The 20,121-nt window shown below is 41.2% G+C and overlaps 1 protein-coding gene across 4 annotated transcripts in view; it reads right to left on the bottom strand.

Moving 5' to 3' along the window:
- Positions 1-20,121, bottom strand: part of CDYL (chromodomain Y like) — a 401,628-nt gene that overhangs the window by 57,723 nt on the left and 323,784 nt on the right. For all 4 annotated transcript variants that reach the window (XM_079985015.1, XM_079985016.1, XM_079985014.1 and 1 more), the window contains one exon: positions 2,754-3,411. In XM_079985015.1, the coding sequence (XP_079841141.1) occupies positions 2,754-3,411 (658 nt within the window). The remainder of the gene's footprint in view (positions 1-2,753; positions 3,412-20,121) is intronic.

The following is a 20,121-nucleotide window of genomic DNA, read 5'->3' as shown; positions in this document are numbered from 1 at the left end:
GTCTCCTATAAACTTAAAACTTGGGAGAATTAAACTGGAGTGCGTCCTAGTTCAACTCTGCATAATTTCCAACAGAAATGAATTCTATTTAATAGCAAATCCTGATAAATTGTTTTATCTTTTTCTAGGATATCGAAGCGGAATTCTTATCTGTGGCATCAAGTCTTGACTGAATATTCTACAGGGAAAAATCCAGCAGGATGTTTTGGGCCAGTTTAACTCTTCTAGGTCTAAAAATATAGTTTAAGACTGAGAATTTAATAAATAATTAAACAAAACAAAGATTCACCTTAAGAACAAATACGTATTGTTACTAAGGCAACAAAATGTTTTCTAATACTACATTAGAACCTTGCTGCAGCTGTAATAGGTTCCAGTAACTCAGTGACAAAGATGAAGTTCAATTCTATGCAAAATTAAGTCCCACTGAGGTTGGTGGGGCTAACTCGTAAGTAAGTGCACACAGGGTAGCGGCTACAAATCTGAAACTTGGCTGAAATTGTATGAACCCCCACCCGAGAGTAATCCCAGTGAACACAGCACCATTTAAACATGCCTAGAATTGCCCTGTTAATCACTCAAGATGAAGTTGTTGCACCAGTTGAACAAAAATGTATCATCTTACCTTTCTTGTGTATAAAAGGTATGAAAGACATAGCAAAATACTAATCACAACATAGAATTCCCTTGTGAAAGGGCAAAACTTTTATTTTCTACAAAGTGATTTACTAGTTGAAAAGGCAAAGCACGATACTACCCATGTTTACTCAGAAGGAAGCCTTACTGGGTTCAATAGGGCTTACTCCCTATTAAATGTATTCAGGATAGCAACCTTAGCCTCATCTCAAATGTTCACATGGTGGTAATGCTCAAGAGCAGTGCAAGCATTTCCCATCTACATGTGGGGAGGTCATTATGTTGTGGGTGCACCAGAAAAGTCAATCTGGTGTTCCTACTGGTCTGGCCATACTGCACTAAACACCTTGCCGCTTTGTTCCCTCCCCTTCCTCTCAAATCCGTAAGTGGTAGCGACCTTTCCTGCCAGATTGGTTGTATTGGGGTTCTGCCCTACCAGGCAAGCCGCTTCTACTCAATGTCTTCACATAAAATGCCATGTACTTTATAAAAAGAAAGAAAAACAAACAGATCCTTGCTCAATGATCTTAGAACTAAAAACATGCATTAAGAACCACTACTGAATAAAGGAAAACAGGGAAATAATTAATACCATACATCTAGCCATCATCAGCTCAGCATGGCATAAAATGAAACTCACAAAGGCATTGGCAGCTGAAGAGCTATTAAAACTTTAAAAATTTCCGTGGGATTATTTCAAGGAATGATTCAAAGAACAAATGCATAAATCTGAAAATGAAAAGTGAGAATATGACTTGTTTCCTATCAAATTGACCGTGAGCTGTATGACTAATTCCTAACATCAATGAAATATTGCTTAGTTTGGCCCAGTTTCAAGATACGTAAGCCAACAGAAAGCAATAGTGTAATGTTAGTGAATGGTAAACCTAATGACAAGACAACAAATGTAACTTATTTGCAACTATCTCAGGAAACTCAAATTGGCAAATATTTAGGGTGGTGGAATTCAACAGGACACTAATAAAATAGCTCCCCCAGTGCAAGAATTTCTGTTTGTCAAAACAGAACAAACTTCCCTCCCCCTGCTCAGTTCTGGGGGTTATCCCAACCCCCCAAGTTGATTGGGGGGGCCATGGGACACACAGGATGTCAGGGACTGGCAGGGCTCTGACAAGTGTGTAGCGGAGGCAGAATACCAGGGGATTGACCCAGAAGAGGGGACCAGTGATTTATGGGGTTTAGAGCCAGCCATGAGGCAACAGCCAGGGCAGGGGGAGGAAGAACAGCCAGAGGAGTCAGAGATGAAGATGGGTGCACAGGACATGGTGGAGAAAAACGCTATTCAGGCGAGGGATGGGCCAGTCTCCTAGATCCAGATGGGATGGGACTTGGAAGAGAGAAGCGAAGCAATGACTTCCATGTAGGAGAAGTCTCATGAGGGTACGTAAGCTGGTGGGGTGTGTGGTCCCGTTGCCACCGCAACTGCACCACAAGGTACAGATCTGGGGATATCCTCATAGAAGCTAGAAGGATGTGTATGGGCATACCCAGAGCACCAAGGGAGTTGCTGTAAGGGCGTGCTTTTGTCAAATAATTAACTATCAGATGTATGCCTTCCTTGGCTAGGGGTACCCAGGACACTGGGGGTTGAGAGGAGGGCAAAGCCCCGTTTGAATTAGTGAACTCGTTGCACTGATTTCCACTAGCAAAACTATTTAATTGAATCCAACTCTTAAGTGTTTTTGGCAGTTTTCATCAATGAAAACAGTAACTGAGACAGTATGTGCATTCATTCACATGCCACAGTAAGTTGTGAGTTAATGGCTTACTGTAAACGTGTCTTCAAACAATCACAATCTGAAGCCAAGGTTTGTTCTTCGCATGCCAATTATGGTTTGAATGGACAAACCACAACTCCTAGTTCAAATGTAATGCTAAACCAAGGATCATGGTTTGTGGCTAGCAGGGAGGAGCTAAGCAGGAACCACCTGCCTGCTCACAGTAAACCATTAAGCCATGGCTTACCGTGACATGTCAGTGCACCTGTTGTGTGTAGCACAGCTGTTATGCCAAAACAAAAACACACTACTGCAAGCAATGAGCCGAACAACTTTTTGCTAAGGTACAAGGTTGCCAAAATATGCATGCACACTTACCTTTACCATTTATTGTTAATGCAGATGCAATGGTAGCTGTTACTGGCACAGGTAATTGTGGCACTAATGGGTGTATTCTTGGTCTGCTCCCCATCCTAGCCCGTTCTTCTCCAGGTCCTAATAAAGCTCCAACGGGTTTCTCTGCTGCCACTTCCGGTGCTACAGAATCCTCCTGATCTTGTTCAATGCGGTCCAGCTTATCCGGGCTTTCACTCTGAAAGCCATCCACTGCTGTCCGACTCTTGATAGGACTTTTGGGCACAAGAATTTTGATACCTGACTTTGCAAGGTCCATGTTTTTTCTACTGGAAAGAGGAGTGTTGTTTTTCCGAAACTTCTGCGCTGCAAACAACTGATTGTTTTTTGATTCATGGTCCTTTCCAATAACTAAGGACTTTGGGGTCTTTGAAAAAGAACTATTAGTAGATCTAGAAATTTGCTTTCTTGCATTATTTGGAGATGTCCTATTTGTCCTTGTTAATGTGCTTTCTTTTTGCTTTTCGTTCTGATGTCTGTTGAATTCATGTATATATTCCTCACAATTCACAAGGTGCTGTTCAGGCTCCCACGTGTCATCTTCACTCTCGTAGCCTTTCCACCGCACTAAATATTCCGTTTTCCCCTTCTTGTTTTTCCTTTTATCAACAATTTTCTCTACCTGTTGGAAGAAAGATTACAGATGGCGATGAAGACTTGCTTGTGAAAGCTTAAAAATGTACATGTGAAATACACGATGAACTACTTGCAGTAATATACTCAATAAAACAGCTGTTACTTTGCATATGTAGTAGAATCGTGCCCTTTAAATGTTGACAATTAACTATACCTCTGCTTGTTACTCTATGACATCAAAGAACCTGAAACTTAAACATCTTCCAATTATTTTGTATGTACTGAAAGTGAACAACTTGTTGTCATGGTGATGAGTAAAAGAAAAATTGTACCATGGCCACATGTTTAATCTGTTATCATGTGCACTGCTATGCTCCGTGAGCTTCAGTCACACAATGAAAATTACTATACCCATTGAACACTGCTCTGTCACACAAAGTAACCATGATTCATGACATTTAATGAGGTAGCTCATGGTTTTTGATGGAAAGAACAACTAGCAGAAGACAAGAGCTTTTATTCTTGGCAACAACATGCTTTGGAAAATCCTTGGACAAGTCACATCCCCATTATCTAATCTGTCAAAAAAGAAGGGAAAATGAGATTACAATGAGAAATTCAAGGCTTCATATGGGTTCTTTACATTCTTTCATCATTCCTCTCCCCCTACACACACTGACTCTTTCTCCTGTAAGATAAAGGAGGTAAAATTTATTAAAGCTATAGGGATGTATAGCGTGGAATTGTGCTAGGAGAAAGCTAACACACCCCTCTTCCTTTACAAACTACAATCCCTTCCACTGCCTCAAAAACTGCTTCCGGGGATTGCAGTAGATCGAAAGGATTTCTAAAAGTTAGCTGCTTCATCTTATTGAGCAGAAACACTTTTTATTAGTGCAAAGCCTCCACTGACTACAACCCCATAGCATTTAACTCTTAAGTATTGTGTCAACGTATTACAGGAAACAAAATATTTCTCATTTTTAACTTGAAAACCCTATGGCTAAAGACATGATGACTTATATCATACAAACCATTTTAAATTGAAGTTAGTAGCAAAAAATACAAGTTTATACTGACTTATTATTCAAATGCCAAATATGTTCTCTCTCCCTCACACACAGTGGCTTCCTTTGCATGTTACAATAAATTACATTTGTCTTAAACCACACTTAGCATTCTTTGAATATAATTTATGATGGCCTGGTTCAGACATCATGCTATATAACAATACTTTCAAAGTGTGGCAGGGGTTATTGTTTTTGTTTGTTACCATGTTATGTATTTTTGTGTTTTTATATTGCAAACCGCCCTGTAGTCCTCAGATAAAGGGTGGTATACAAGTCTGATGAATAAATAACATAACAATGCTAAGCCACAGTTTGTATTAAACAATGGTTTTAGATGATTTTAAATTATTGTACCCCTCCCTCCTTATGCTGGTCTACGACCATAATCAAGTGTTGATTGACCGATGGATGGTTTAATCATAGAAATGTCTCCCTGCCCTGCAGGTTGTATGCAGGCGAATGTTTGTGAATCAGAAGGTGCATATGGATGGCAGAAAGAAGGGGTGCTTCTATTCACCACCAGTATATGGTGGCTCTCAACCACTTTCCCCTGGGGTTATGGAGCTGCCACAGGTTTCCCACCCTGTAGTCCTTCATCTTCAGGACCATGCCCTGAATCAATTCCCACTGAAATGGAGCTCTTACGAGAGATGTTCCCAATGGATTACCACAAAGAACAAGTACTATTAGCCTATCCATAAAGAAACAAGCGTATGTGTTTTCCAAAGCATCTTCAACAAAACAGATTTCTCACATCGTTCAAGACCAAAGTCCTATTTCTATAGTCACTCTGCATTGCAAAAGAATACAGCAACAAAATCATTTCCACCAGATAAAAACATGTTGAGAGAGTGTCATCTAATCTAAGTTTCATTTTGGGCAATGGCTAGATCTGCGCATATGCCTCTGGGGAGAATTTAGATATTGTATGAAAAAGGATGTGCACACATATTTTCACAATATGTATTCGTGTGTATCTTAATAAAACCAGAATGCATTGTCAAGAGAGAGAGAGAGAGATCTAACATAATGGATACTATAATAGAATACTGAAAGAAAAAGACAGAGGGGACATTAGTTTACTCAGCATATGCTTTGGATTCCAAAAAGTAAAAATTACAATGCAGCAGTTAATTCTAAATGGATTCAAAACAGCAAACGTATATCTCTCAATTTTCCAAAGATGGAGGCGAAAGGTGTAAAGGATTGTATCCACTACGTTCTACTCATAGTAGACCCATTGAAATTAATTAACCTAATTTAGGTATGTTCATAATTCCAATGGGTCTACTGCATGACACATGTTGGATACAACACTAAGAACATTTCAATGACTTAGGAAACAAGACCTCTTGTTTGGGCACGAGCCAAAGTAGATCAGAATGCACTACTAGATCAGAAGATGATCTTCAATGGTTTCTGACTCCCAACAGAAACAGCAAAAGTACCGTATTTTTTGCACCATAACACTCACTATGGGGAAACTATGGGAAAATGTCTGTGCGTGTTATGGAGGAAATGCCTACGGGTGGCATGCCTACGGATTTTCCTCCTCTAAAAACTACGTGCGTGTTATGGTCGGGTGCATGTTACAGAGCGAAAAATACGGTACTTGTCTTCTTCAAAATTGGGCTATAAAATCTCTAATCTGTTGCAATCCAGATGTCAATTTGTACTTGTATAAGCAAGTCATCCCTTTGTATGACTCATGAGACACGGCAACCAGCCAACTGGTTGTTTTTCTTACATAGACACCCACCATATATCTCCTATACAAAATAATCAAACATAAAAGAAACAAATCTTATCCAAACAGAAAGAAAGTTCTCCCAGGTTTGTTTTTTTAAAATTACAGCAGAAATTTCTAAGAACATCTCAATCTCAAGTTGTAGAACAGAAGATCTTAACCCCAAGAACAAAACAAAAATGTATATATTTTACACTCTGTTTATAAAGAATAGCCTCACAACCCACACATTTCCAAGGGAATCCATTTTGGTCGGAGAGAATGAAATAAACACATTGGTACAGCCTATCAGGAAATTCAGCATCTGAGCATCGTGAAAGATAGGTTAACATGCAGAGAATATCCAAAGTGTGGGATTTACAAGATGCGAGAAGAGTGAAGGAAATACATAATAAGAATAAGAATAAGAATACACAAATTGAAGCAGTTGAGAAATCTTAGGAAATAGGATACTGATATATATGTGCAGTGTAGTGAACATACTTTTTTGCACAAATAAAGGTAGTGTTGCATCTGTATGTTGCGCAATTAACAAGAGCAGTGGAAGAGCAAAGCAAAAATAGAAAATATACTGCACCTACTTAAGATATATCTAAATGCTAATTTGTTAAGAAGGCATTCCTACAGTTGCATTACATGAACCCATAGTCTTTTCTACTGGGAAGTCCCATTTCACTATTACTAGTGCTGAAATTCTACATGGTTGCATCTAAAGTATTAACTTCAGGTTTGAAGAACCAGAAAAAATATACTAGCTTGCCAATAGGCAAGTACAGTGGTACCTTGGTTTATGAACTTAATCTGTTCCGGAAGTTCATTCTTAAACCAAAACTGTTCTTAAACCGAGGCATGCTTTCCCTAATGAGGCTTCCTGCCGCTGGTGCCCTTCCACCATTCGGATTCCATTCTTAGGCCGAGGTAAAGTTCTCAAACCAAGACACTATTTCCAGTTTTGCGGAGTTTGTAAACCAAATCTTTCTTAAACCGGACTGTTCTTAAACCGAGGTACCACTGTACCTGTGATTCAGTGAAGGCCATGAAGGAGGGAAAGCCCTTTCTCGTCACCGGCACACCAAATTTCAAAGCTAGTCACACAGGCAGGTAGCCAAGACTCACCTCTTCTCCACCAGCCTGCTCACTCACCTGTATGGAATTTCTCGTCCTAATGGCTACCAGACAAGTTATTAACTGTAAAGCTGAGCTTACAAAAAAAAAGAGAGAAGGTTTTGCCTGCTTTGTGTCACTTTTCGGCATTCAAAAGGTTTCCTTACAGTATTGGCTCATAAGTAAAATGTGTAAGGCCATCAAAATCTAATGTGCACGCAAAATATATTGAACAACCAATCTGATAAAGTCAAGCAAATAAATAAATAAACAGGGGAAAGTGTGTGTGTGTGTGTGTGTGTGTGTGTGTGTGTGTGTGTGAAATTTATCTCTTTTTCAGATGTGGTAGTATAAAATTGTAATTCCTGTGCTTCAAAATGTACTTCATACAAGCCTCTATTATGATACTTAGTTTTTCATTTTAAGTGGTTAGCCATTTCTGAAGCAGTCTCATTTCTACACATTTATTTATACTAAAAGCCTCACTGCAACACAAGAGCCTTTTTATGTGAGAACTGTTTGTGGAAATGCTTTGAACTAATTTTTTAACCTAAAAACAAACGAGAAAAGCGTCTTCCATCCAGGTTGAGGTATTCATCGGATTTCCAGTTAAAGTTTCAAGCAAGAAACTGAATATCTAAATTCCAGTATTGTATTTTAAGGTTACACTTATCAACATTTTTTATTTTTGAAATTTTGTTGATAAGTATGAAGGGAACTTGACAAGAGAAGTCACAGATAAAAGTTTTACTTTACCATACAGTGTATAATTTTGATATACTCAAGGGACTCCAAGCTCCAGTTTCAAATGAGTCCCTCCCATCAAGGACTTCTCTATATTTAGCTCCTGTACATGAACACAATGTCTTAAGACTTAGTTCTTATGCATATACCATATTTTTCGCTCTATAACACGCACCAGACCATAACACGCACGTAGTTTTTAGAGGAGGAAAACAAGAAAAAAAATATTCTAAACAAAATAGTGGACATATGATTTCTGTGGTTCATGCTGTGGCCACAGACATGTGATCTGACAGTGAGTTTGGAGTAGCTCAGTGCAAAAATCCTGAGGATCCATGTGGATCCATGCTTTGTAACCATGGAGGAGGAAGGGGAACCATGGATCCTCTGCTCACGACTGCAGCAGATCCCCCCCCCCCGCCACCCGTAGGCATTCCCTCCATAACACGCACAGACATTTCCCCTTACTTTCTAGGAGGAAAAAAGTGAGTGTTATGGTGCAAAAAATACGGTACATCTGGGAAACTGCATTAATTCTTGAAACCAGTTCAACCCCTTACAACTGCTCCCAATCCAATCAGCAAAATTCAGTATATGCATACACATCCTTTGAAATCTAGGTTGAATAAAAGCTACAAACCAATTTCTCTACACTTGCTCTCAGTTCAGTAGCGGTCATTTATATATTTATTACATTTAAATCACATCTTTCTAAAAACATTTGTATTCAAAGGAGATACATTATAATAGAATTTAACAACAGCTAAAGCACAATAAAAAAGTATATTAGAGCTACAATTTGAAATTACAAAGCAGATAATGCAGCAATCTGCTGAAAGCAACTATGAGGTCAGATTAAATCCTTTAGGAAAGGCATTAAAGGTAAAGGGACCCCTGACCATTAGGTCCAGTTGTGACTGACTCTGGGGTTGCGGCGCTCATCTTGCTTTACTGGCTGAGGGAGCCGGCGTACAGCTTCCGGGTCATGTGGCCAGCATGACTAAGCCGCTTCTGGTGAACCAGAGCAGCGCGCAGAAACGCCGTTTACCTTCCCACTAGAGCGGTACCTATTTATCTACTTGCACTCTGACGTGCTTTCGAACTGCTAGGTGGGCACTTTACCAATTACAGTATCAATGCATTTAAAAAAGGGTCAAACTGCAAATACACAAAGGTGACCTCGCTTTTGTGCAAGGTAAGGGGAAATTCTCTGCTCCCCTGGCTTACTCCAAGGAAAGGAAGGGGAAATTGCTGGTTTGGCCTTGCACTGCTGAGCTACAGTCAGTGGAGACCACAGCCATACAGCAACCAAGAATGCCCCAGCCTTACTTGCAACCTTGCAGCTGGAGAGAGCAGCTGTGGTTGCTATGCAACTACGGAGCTAATCAGGGATCAACCCCAACGTTGGGACTCAGGATCAGCTTTTAGAAATGACGGTACAAAATGAAAGCCAATATGCTTCATATAAAACAATAGGAAAACATTCATGCAGTCTAGTAATACCACCATAATATTCTATGCACCCCAGTGTACTTTTTAAGATCAGGGCTCTTACAAAGTTTGGACATATAATTGTAGAACAAGTAACACCATTTTGTAAGCCAATTTGTAAAATCTAACAAACTAAGGGAACGTTAGAAATCATTTTGAGATCGAAAAGGAAGTAATTTTGGCTGCAACATAAAAGGCATCCTCACTTCTGGCTCCAGGATGTGTGTGGTCGTCGTCGTCTCTCCCCCCCCCCCCGCCCCATAGGTTCCCTTGAATTGTGAGGGCTATCATCTCTCTTTTAGCTACTGGGTTACTACTCTCTTAGCACACCCTCTGGGTTACAGTAGGTCAACCTAACCCATCTCCCAGTGGAAGGGGATGTTGCATATTAGCATAGGCATCAAAGCGTAATTCTGGTCATGCTTTTCAGCTTGGCACCCTTTCCAATCTTCTTCCCCCGGGCACTCCCTAGCTTCTTTGATATTTTCAGCCTAGCTAAAAACCTAAGGGAATGTACAGACTCACACTGCCATTCCTTTCACTCACTATTGGACAATTCAAGTACCCAACAACTTGTTCTGCTTTGAACTAAAAAAGGCTTGCCTATTTTCAGTTCCCACCATTGCCTTTGTCTGCATGGGAACAGAATCAGTCCACAGCTTGTTTTTGAAGAGGAAGCAAAACCCGCAACAGTAGCTTGTTAAAAAGCGACTTCTCTACCCTTGGTATGGGGTCCATGTGTCAAACTCCCAGGTTTCTCGCTAGTCCCCAAGGAAGAATTCCCCATTCTTCCTCCTATATGAAACAGGTAAATATTTGTGTTTCTAATATATGTGTTCAAAAGGTCTGCACTTTTATTTGCCATGGTTTATCTCTCCTAACTCTACCAGCTCCTTGCGTTGCGCATACCAGTGTGAACATGTTGGCTGAATGCGTATGTATATGTTTGTGAACTATCAAGGACATATCAGGACATTTCTGGGCAGAGAAGATTCCCTGCCAACCCACTTACTTCACCAGGTACCTGACCATGTCAAATGTCAATGTGGGCTCTGGGAAGCCAACTTGCAGCCCGTAGTCTTCCTTATGTGTGGCCTTTCACTGTGTGAATGCTATCAAAAATAATTTTTTCATAAACCCCCAGTGATAGCGCAGCACTGGGGGAATTGTAGGCAACAAGCATGAGCACAACGTACACATAAAATCAAAGCCTTTAACTAACATGTAAATATGCCCTTGCAGACAGTTACACATGTATAAGGCACATCTCTTTAAATGGATTATTAAGATTCAGAACCATGAGCTTAATTTTAGCTCTAGAGTAGTGTTTCCCAAACTTGGGTCTCCAGCTGTTGTTCAACTACAACTCCCATCATCCCTGACCACTGGTCCTGCTAGCTAGGGATGATGGGAGTTGTTGTCCAACAACAGCTGGAGACCCAAGTTTGGGAAACACTACTCTAGAGGATTGTAGCCAGCGCTTGTGCATTGAGTTCCATTTGCAAAACTGGACTTTCCCCTCTTCTCTCCCTCAAAATCTGCTCTGGAGAGAGAGGATAGGAAAGGAAAGGTCAAATGGACAAGCAGAAGTGTACTGTGCTAGAGGAACAGCAGTGCTGGACACAGCCCTTAGTCTAAAGAATAATTTAACAAATGAGTAATTTCTCATGAATTGTCCTCTGTTTCAGAGCGAGAATTGCATAGCAACATTTGCACATCTGGTAACAAAGGAATGGGGTGAGCAAGAGTTATAAAACAATTTGAACCCTAAATTGCTTACACTTCTGTTTTTGAGCCTGAATTTCTACGCCTCTTTTGAAATAATGTTAAAATAATTTGAAAATCAATTAACTGTTCTGTGACCCAAGTATATTTGTGACAAAACATTACTTAGGGAGCACTTTAGCATTTCAAATACTAAGCATGAGCTCTGCACTGTTGCATGTACTAATGTGGTGAATATTTTTGTTGCGTTATGAATCAAAGTATTAACACTATTTGAAAGTTTTGAAAAGTCATTGGGAGGTGTATCAAGAAAGATATGATAATTCATATTACACTACTTTATGCGCAGATAACTTTCCTTGGGTTAGGTTACTGTCATTTGGATTTACTCAGGCACTGCTACTCATACAACTTATTTTATTTAAATATTTAGAAAAGCTTTCAAGGTAGAATACAAGAATTATGTGTCTTAGACCAGCCTTCCCCAATCTGGTGCCCTCCAAATGTTTTAGACTACAATTCTCATCAGCCCGTTAGCATGCTCAATTGTCAGGTATTATGGGATGATAGTCCTAAAATCTGGAGTAAATAAAGGACTGCTATTAGTCAAGTGTTTCTCAAACTTTTAATACCTTAGATCACCAAACCAAACTTTCTGATGGCTCCCCACATTTCTACTTTTATATAATAAAATTATGTTTATGTTTTCTCAGGCCATAGAATGCTGGTAGATGAAATGGAAAAGTCAGTAACAGTAGCCTTTCCCTGAAACTAAGGGAGCCAGCAGAAAACCTTATTTTTTATCTCAGTATTTCCCTCCTGCATCTCCATTAATTACAGATTTAAATAAAAAGATGAACACGGCAGATCATGTTTATCGTTAAAAGCTAATTTCAAGCTAAAATTAGAATGATTGTAAGGATTATTTAGGCAAGTAATTTGGCCTCATAGGGATGCAGGTGGCACTGTAGGTTAAACCACAGAGCCTAGGACTTGCCGATCAGAAGGTCAGCGGTTTGAATCCCCACGACGGGGTGAGCTCCTGTTGCTCGGTCCCAGCTCCTGCCAACCTAGCAGTTCGAAAGCACGTCAAAGTGCAAGTAGATAAATAGGTACCACTCTGGTGGGAAGGTAAACTGTGTTTCCGTGCACTGCTCTGGTTCGCCAGAAGCGGCTTAGTCATGCTGGCCACATGACCTGGAAGCTGTACGCCGGCTCCCTCGGCTAATAAAGCGAGATGAGCGCCGCAACCCCAGAGTCGGTCATGACTGGACCTAATGGTCAGGGGTCCCTTTACCTTTACCTAATTTAGCCTCAGTTTCTTTATCAGCACTTTTATCTTAATCGTCATTCATGATTAACCCCAACCCTTCCCATCAATAATATTCCAAATTCATGTACAGAAAAACCCAAAAGAGGCTAAAGGCCAGCTGAGGGACCACTGGAAGTGGCTTGAAGTTGCATTCCACCAGCAGAGAGGAGCTGTGCTTGTGGGCCAGCACTTATACTCCCAGTACAAACCACCCAGTATGTGAGTGGAAAACTCCCTCAGAGAACATATACCACTGGGGTTGTCGCACTGGTCTGAAACAAAGCATTCTGAGGGGGTTTCTGAGGTAGCCATAGTCCTCAAGTCCCCGACATGCCCACAGTGCAGGCTCAAAACTACACCAGTTCTAGAACTTGCATAGTTAATTTCCTTCCCAATTGCGGTGGTGGGGAGGGGGTGGTGTTGATGGAAAATGGAAAAGACAAGTTTGAGAAACCCACTCTGGACCTCTTCCTCTGGCTGGAAGAAGCCAGTGGCAATTTGGATGCAGCAGAGCAGCTTCCACGGTCTTCCTTCAAGCAAAATAGGACTGCAGACTTAGTTATAAAAATGTCTGTCACATAGGGAAGAGGAAAAAGAAAGCACATCGATTCCAATGGTATGGAGCTGTATTCTTCATTGCCCTGAACAATTTTATTTTATTTTAGATACTCACACTTCAACTTTGCAATCTCAAACATAACGGCACTCGTACCAAACGCGTTTGACACAAAATCACCACCGCTTCATTATGGCTAAGTAAGAAACAGGGATACCCTTAATATTTAAAGAACTGCAGAGAGTTCTTTCATGAATTACTAAAGAAACCATAACAACCCATGGGGAAACTCATAAATTTGAGTTTATGAAGAGAAAATGCCAGAAAATCTATTGGATTCTTTCATTCCATTGTATGTTCCTTTTCCTGGGACAAAGTACATTTTACTAGGCCCTAGGGGCACACCTGATAACCCATGAATTCCTATTTTGCTAACATGGAGGGGGCTGCTACAGCAGAAGAAGCAATGTCCCAATGGAATGGAATTTTAAAAGCACTGTCCATCACTGCAGGCCACAGTCTCCAAGTTATATCACCTCCTAAAAACACATTCTTGTCTGAATTGTAATTTGGCAATATCTTGCACATGAAGTGAAGCTGCCATGGCTATATTAATAAGCACTACTCAATTGGCATAAAGTGTTAAATACTGCCTCTCTCACTGATGATGCAACAGAGTGGCAGATGAAGAATTTATTAAACATAATCGTCAAAATAAATCAAACATTTGCCAAAATAATAGACAATAGATACAGTTCTCTGCTAAGATGCAAAATTTTAAAACCTTTTATAAGGCTGTGTTGCCCAAGGACCAGTTCTGCCACCATTGATGATGTGTGGGGTCCTCACAGATACTCAGCTTGGAAAAGTCTCTATATTGTTTGGATGTCGCTTCATAAAGGTATTGTCAGGGAACTGACATCAGAGCGAAAAGCGGAGGCAGGGCTCCAGAGCGATGCCGGAGAGGGAACCAGTCGGGGGGAAGGAATTCAGCGTGACACCAATAGGGAGGAGATGGAGGAATCGGTGTCAGGGCTCCAAGACCCTTCAACCGAAACCAGCGGAGAGAGCGCTGGCACGCCCTTGCCATCCCCTTACTTGCGCAGACGCGTTCCGCGTAGGGAACATAGGCGGAGACTTGGGGTCAAGCAGCTTTTATGCTGGAAGAGATTCAAGAAACGCCCACTGGCAGATTCTGCAAGTGACTAACAGGTCACGGAGGGCGAGCTCTAACCCTAAACATGTTTGAGCAAACCATCTAATTGAAGTGGAGGCAGTTTACGCACGAGTAACCACACTATACCATTACAGGTATCTATCAACCTGCAGTTTCCATCAATACCACCAGTGAGCCAGTGTGGTGTAGTGGTTAAGAGCAGTAGTCTCGTAATCTGGTGAACCGGGTTCGCGACTCCGCTCCTCCACATGCAGCTGCTGGGTGACCTTGAGCTAATCACACTTCTCTGAAGTCTCTCAGCCCCACTCACATCACAGAGTGTTTGTTGTGGGGGAGGAAGGGAAAGGAGAATGTTAGCCGCTTTGAGACTCCTTAAAGGTAAAGGTAAAGGTACCCCTGCCCGTACGGGCCAGTCTTGACAGACTCTGGGGTTGTGCGCCCATCTCACTTAAGAGGCCAGGGGCCAGCGCTGTCCGGAGACACTTCCGGGTCACGTGGCCAGCGTGACATCGCTGCTCTGGCGAGCCAGAGCCGCACATGGAAACGCCGTTTACCTTCCCGCTGGTAAGCGGTCCCTATTTATCTACTTGCACCCGGAGGTGCTTTCGAACTGCTAGGTTGGCAGGCGCTGGGACCGAGCAGCGGGAGCGCACCCCGCCGCAGGGATTCGAACCGCCGACCTTTCGATCGGCAAGTCCTAGGCGCTGAGGCTTTAACCCACAGCGCCACCTGCGCCTTAGGGTAGTGATAAATCGGGATATCAAATCCGAACTCTTCAAATCCAAACTCTTCTTCACTAGCAGTCTAAATTGAGAAGGTAAAACCCTTTGGGCAAGGCTGCTGTTGTGGCACTTCTAAAGTACCAAATCCCTCTCCTATTTTACGGTGAGAAGCCTCACAATAACACCTGTAAAGGACCCTAAGTAGTGAAAGGCACTTTTTCAGGAAACATTGCAAATTTCCACGTAGGAACAATGCAGTAAGCGTTATGTCACTCATCAAGGTTTGTACTCTACACCCAAAAGGTGCACCCAACTCCCATTTGAACCCCACACATTTACATGTAACACCCACAAATGTGGGGTGAACCAAACCCTACTATCACCTTCATGCCCTTTGACTTCCTTTTTACATCTGAAATGCCTTCCCTTTGAAACTGAACTTCTACATATAGAAGAAAAAACTAACTACACTATGCCCATTCTACATGCAGTCAGCTCCCCCCCCCCATTATAGCCTTTTGTATGGATGTTTGAAGAGACCTTAATGCTGAGACCACACCCATCAGTAGAGAAGATGGAAGCCCTAGCCACAGTGAATAGTTCAGAGAAAGCACTCATGCCCCCTCCCACCCGGAAGAGCTAATGTGTTCTCCCTTCAGATTCAGTTTCTTATTTGCTTGCCTAACTTTCCAAGACTCAGGGATGCGGGTGGTGCTGTGGTCTAAACCACTGAGCCTAGGGCTTGCCAATCAGAAGGTCGGCGGTTCGAATCCCCGCAACAGGGTGAGCTCCCATTGCTCAGTCCCAGCTCCTGCCAACCTAGCAGTTCGAAAGCATGTCAAAGTGCAAGTAGATAAATAGGTACTGCTCCGGGGGGAAGGTAAACAGTGTTTCCGTGCACTGCTCTGGTTTTGGCAGAAGTGACTTAGTCATGCTGGCCACATGACCCAGAAAAACTGTCTGCGGACAATTGCCAGCTCCCTCGGCCAGTAAAGCGAGATGAGCGCTGCAACTCCAGAGTCGTTCGCAACTGGATTTAACTGTCAGGGGTCCTTTACCTTTTTTAACTTTCCGAGAAGCTACCCATGCCAGCTCAAGAAAGTTTACTTACATCTTATTAGGCCTCCTATGCTGCCCATTTGCTCCAGCTCAATCTCCCTCGGCATCTGTCTTATCTATCTATGGCTTCGATCCAAAGGTGGATAAATCTTGTTAAGACTCCAGCCCCCATCAGTGTCAGACAGCATGGCCAATAAATAAGGATGGTGGGAGCTGGAGTCCACCAACATCTGGGGGCAGGCTTGCTACCCCTGCTTCAATAATTGCAAATTTAATTAAAATGCTGTGTGTAGATTTCCTGTGATTTTTGGAAGATGCCATGGCCTCTGGACTAGTGCAATAACAAAAATATGATGGTGTATTTCTTATGGCTTGGTTTCTTTTGAGTGACAATAATAGATCTGTAACACACAGAGCGTGGCCCTCTCTGTACTGGCTGCACAAAAAAATCAGGAAAAAGAGGTTAGATAAAACTGCTATAAGTTGTTTTGGTGGTTCAGAGATTTAATCTGAAATCACGATAGATTTAAGCTTGTTGGGTGTTTCTGGTATCTTCTCTCTCACATTATGGATGTCAGCTTATATTATGGATGGATGTTCAGTATTGATTTATTAATACTATTGCTACAAGTGGCTAAAACAATAAACTTATGAACTATGTCATTCTCTGGGGAGAAAAAATAGTGTAGTTGACTCATTGTCTCCTACACCTCAGCTCATTGTCCCTATTCTGGCACACTGATTCCTATATGGGAAACTGCAAATCCAAGTCTCTCTTGGGTGTACATATAGACAAAGGGTTATGTTAACAATTGTCTCTGGAGAGTAGAGGTAAAGGCAATTTCTCCCAGAAACTCCTCCCAGTTTTATAGTTGTCAGTTAGCTTAACTAAATGTTATACTAGTAGCATAGTGGTACCTCGGGTTAAGAACTTAATTCATTCTGGAGGTCCATTCTTAACCTGAAACTGTTCTTAACCTGAGGTACCACTTTAGCTAATGGGGCCTCCTGCTGCCGGTGCGCCGCAGCACAATTTCTGTTCTCATCCTGAAGCAAAGTTCTTAACCTGAGGTACTATTTCTGGGTTAGTGGAGCCTGTAACCTGAAGCGTATGTAACCTGGGGTTACCACTGTATACAAGGCCCTTCATTCATATATGGCCTTGTGAGCCTACAGGCTGAATGGCTAGCATTTTTTTTAATGGGCTGTTAAATTGATGTTCTGAAAGTTTACACCCTGCAGATAACAGGTTAGCATTTCACTAAAATGATTAGAATCTGTTCCATTGATACAATTAACACTTGCAATTCAACAAACGGAAGCTTCACAAAAGATTTTTTTATAGCTTAGCTGAATTCTTCATTTTAAAGTCTAATTTATTTGCAACTAATAAAGAGCTTTCTTCAAGATAAAGAGTTGGCCTTAACATTCTACTCATTACCCTCTGCGAACTCAACATGAGAGCTTATTGAAATGTAATAGAACGTACAGGCCACTGAAAATGCACATGGGTGCTGTGCAGCGTGGGCTAACAAACCACGCTGGTTCATATGGATGCAATATCTGCACACTAGCACAGCGGCCTCACATATCATAAACAGGTGGGAAATGATGTACGCGTACAGGCTGGCAAATGAGCTTTCAAATGTTATGCCAGCTGTGTGGAGTGCCTACATGCGTAAATGCTTTCCTATAGCTTCCACAAGGCAGGTGTCATGTCAACATGAGCTCGAAAACCTTTCAAATGCAAACAAATTACCTCATGTACTCCATATCTCCTAACAAGCTATTTATGAGCATCCTGTTTCCCACCCCAACTTCTTTGTCCAACTGGTTGATGGAGCATGAGAACACCGAGGTTATTGTGAGATCAGAGGCTCTGAGTGCTTGCTTCTGCTGGTTGTGTGAGCTGCTATGCTATGTAATAGTTTTCAATAAGGGTGTTGGATTCATCTACCCCATTCCACTAGCAAGAAGGCAGTGCAAGGCTTCACACTGGCGTGATAGGACTTTCCCACACCCCCTCCTCCCACAGCGCTTCCCCCAAAACCACTCTGTAGGGTCAGAAGAACCCCCACAACACTTGCACAAGCAGAACAACCTCCTAGCGCTATGATGAGTTCCAGCTGTGATTTGGAAATCAGTTCCAACAGATAAATACACTTCCTTGCAGCTGTAAAGATGGCGGTCAACAAGAAGCAAGGTTTATCTCCACATTTCTTTATAACTAAAGGTAAGAAAACTCGAACCACTGACAATTAAGTTAGTTTCATATTAAAATGAGAAGAACACAGCCTTTACCACCAAAAAAGCATGGCCATCAATAGAAAAAGGAAGCATTTGGGGGGCTAGTTCTGTTTCAGCAGGGTTTGTTCTTCTATATGATTATTTTATCCTTAACAAAAAATTTCCACCAGTCTTCCCAAAAGAGATGTTAAGCTAAGCAGCCTATAATTTCCAAGATCCCCCCCAGATCCCCCTTTTTTTTAAAAAAAAAAAGTGTTACATTGGTCACTTTTACATTGCAAACTGATCTGAGGAACAAGTTGTATCTTTTGTTAGAAGATCAGCAATTTCCCATTTGAGTTCTTTGACAACTCTTGGGTGGATGCCATCTGGACTTGGCAATTTGTCAGGTTTTTACTTTTGTCTTCGCCTATTAGGCCTCAAACTTCATTTCTCGTCACCACTGTCTGTATCAGTTCCTCAAATTCCCCTCCTGCAAAAATTAGTTCAGCACAAAATATTCCATGTTTTGCTTTATGTTTGTTTGTTTTGGCTATTCAGCAAAGATTTCTGATTCTTGACATTTCGTCTTGAAACCATAGTTTCCTGGTTTTCCATAGACATTTTACTATGCATATAGTTGGGATTCCACTTCAGTGGGTTAAATCCAGATTAAGTTGGTTGAACGGAAGTCTCATTGAAACCAATGGTACAAGTTAGTAATGAATAAGTGAAGTTCCACTGAAGTCAATGGGAACCAAGTTCAACTTACAACCTGTCCATCACATTGTCTTCATTGCTGTTCAGCTCCATTTTCAGTTTTCCTATCCTATTATTTCCCCAGTCTCAACCTACTGTTGAGATTTGTTCTAAAATTGCCATTTATGAACATCTGGAACTCAGATAGCAAGGCATTCAGTACTTGAAAGCTCTTCTTACCTATGTAACCATCCTGAGTTGTTCATTTATTATTTTTCTTCTGTTTATCATGCAACAGAGATGATGAAGATTCACTGTCAAGTTTAGATGTAGATTTTCATTTCTCCTGGTTTTAATATTATAAAATATTGTAGAAATGTGCAAAGTTGTTAAGAGTTGCCTTCAACTGAACCCAAAATGTGGCTGTGGCTTTTTAGAAGCAACACACACACACACAGTTTCCTTGTTGATTTTTACTTGTCCTAGCTGTCTGTGGATGCCTTATTTCAGTATAGCTTTCCCTCATTCTAGTTAGCAAACTAAAGTCACCTGCATAGCTGACTGATGGCAGTTTTTATCTACATTCCAGTGATTACCTTTTACTTTCATTGTGATCCTTCACTGCAAAAATACAGGTGGCAAGATATTATTGACACCAATAACAATCTCAACTGGTATAATCAAATGCGTTATGCACTATTTTATATGCTTTCTTGCCGTAAATCATGATCCTTGGTTTTTTTTTAATCATGTATTAACAACACCTGCCTATTACTCTTTAGAAGATATATAACTGGTTGCCTTCAGACAATAATTCCAGTCTCCAGTTAATATGAATGGGATATATTTCTTGCTGAGATCTCAGCAGGCTGTTTTTCAATTTAGGTAAGTAGAGATAAGCTTATATGCAATTTGTATACAACCAATTTAGTTTGTTTTTAAATGTTGAGTATATATGATTCATGCAATGCATCGTCTTTGTTTATACAGCCCCTGAAGGAGGACTTTAAACAGTAATTGGCCAAAATTGGGCTGCTTTGAAAATAAAATCCATATCTTTTCAGCATCTTGAGACACATTCTGTTTTGTTTTGGGGTTCACTTTGGATGTTTTTCTGGTTTTTA

Source organism: Podarcis cretensis (assembly GCF_951804945.1).
Source record: "Podarcis cretensis genome assembly, chromosome: 7".
In the NCBI taxonomy this organism is placed as follows: domain Eukaryota; kingdom Metazoa; phylum Chordata; class Lepidosauria; order Squamata; family Lacertidae; genus Podarcis; species Podarcis cretensis.
This window is presented reverse-complemented; position numbering and strand designations above follow the sequence as displayed.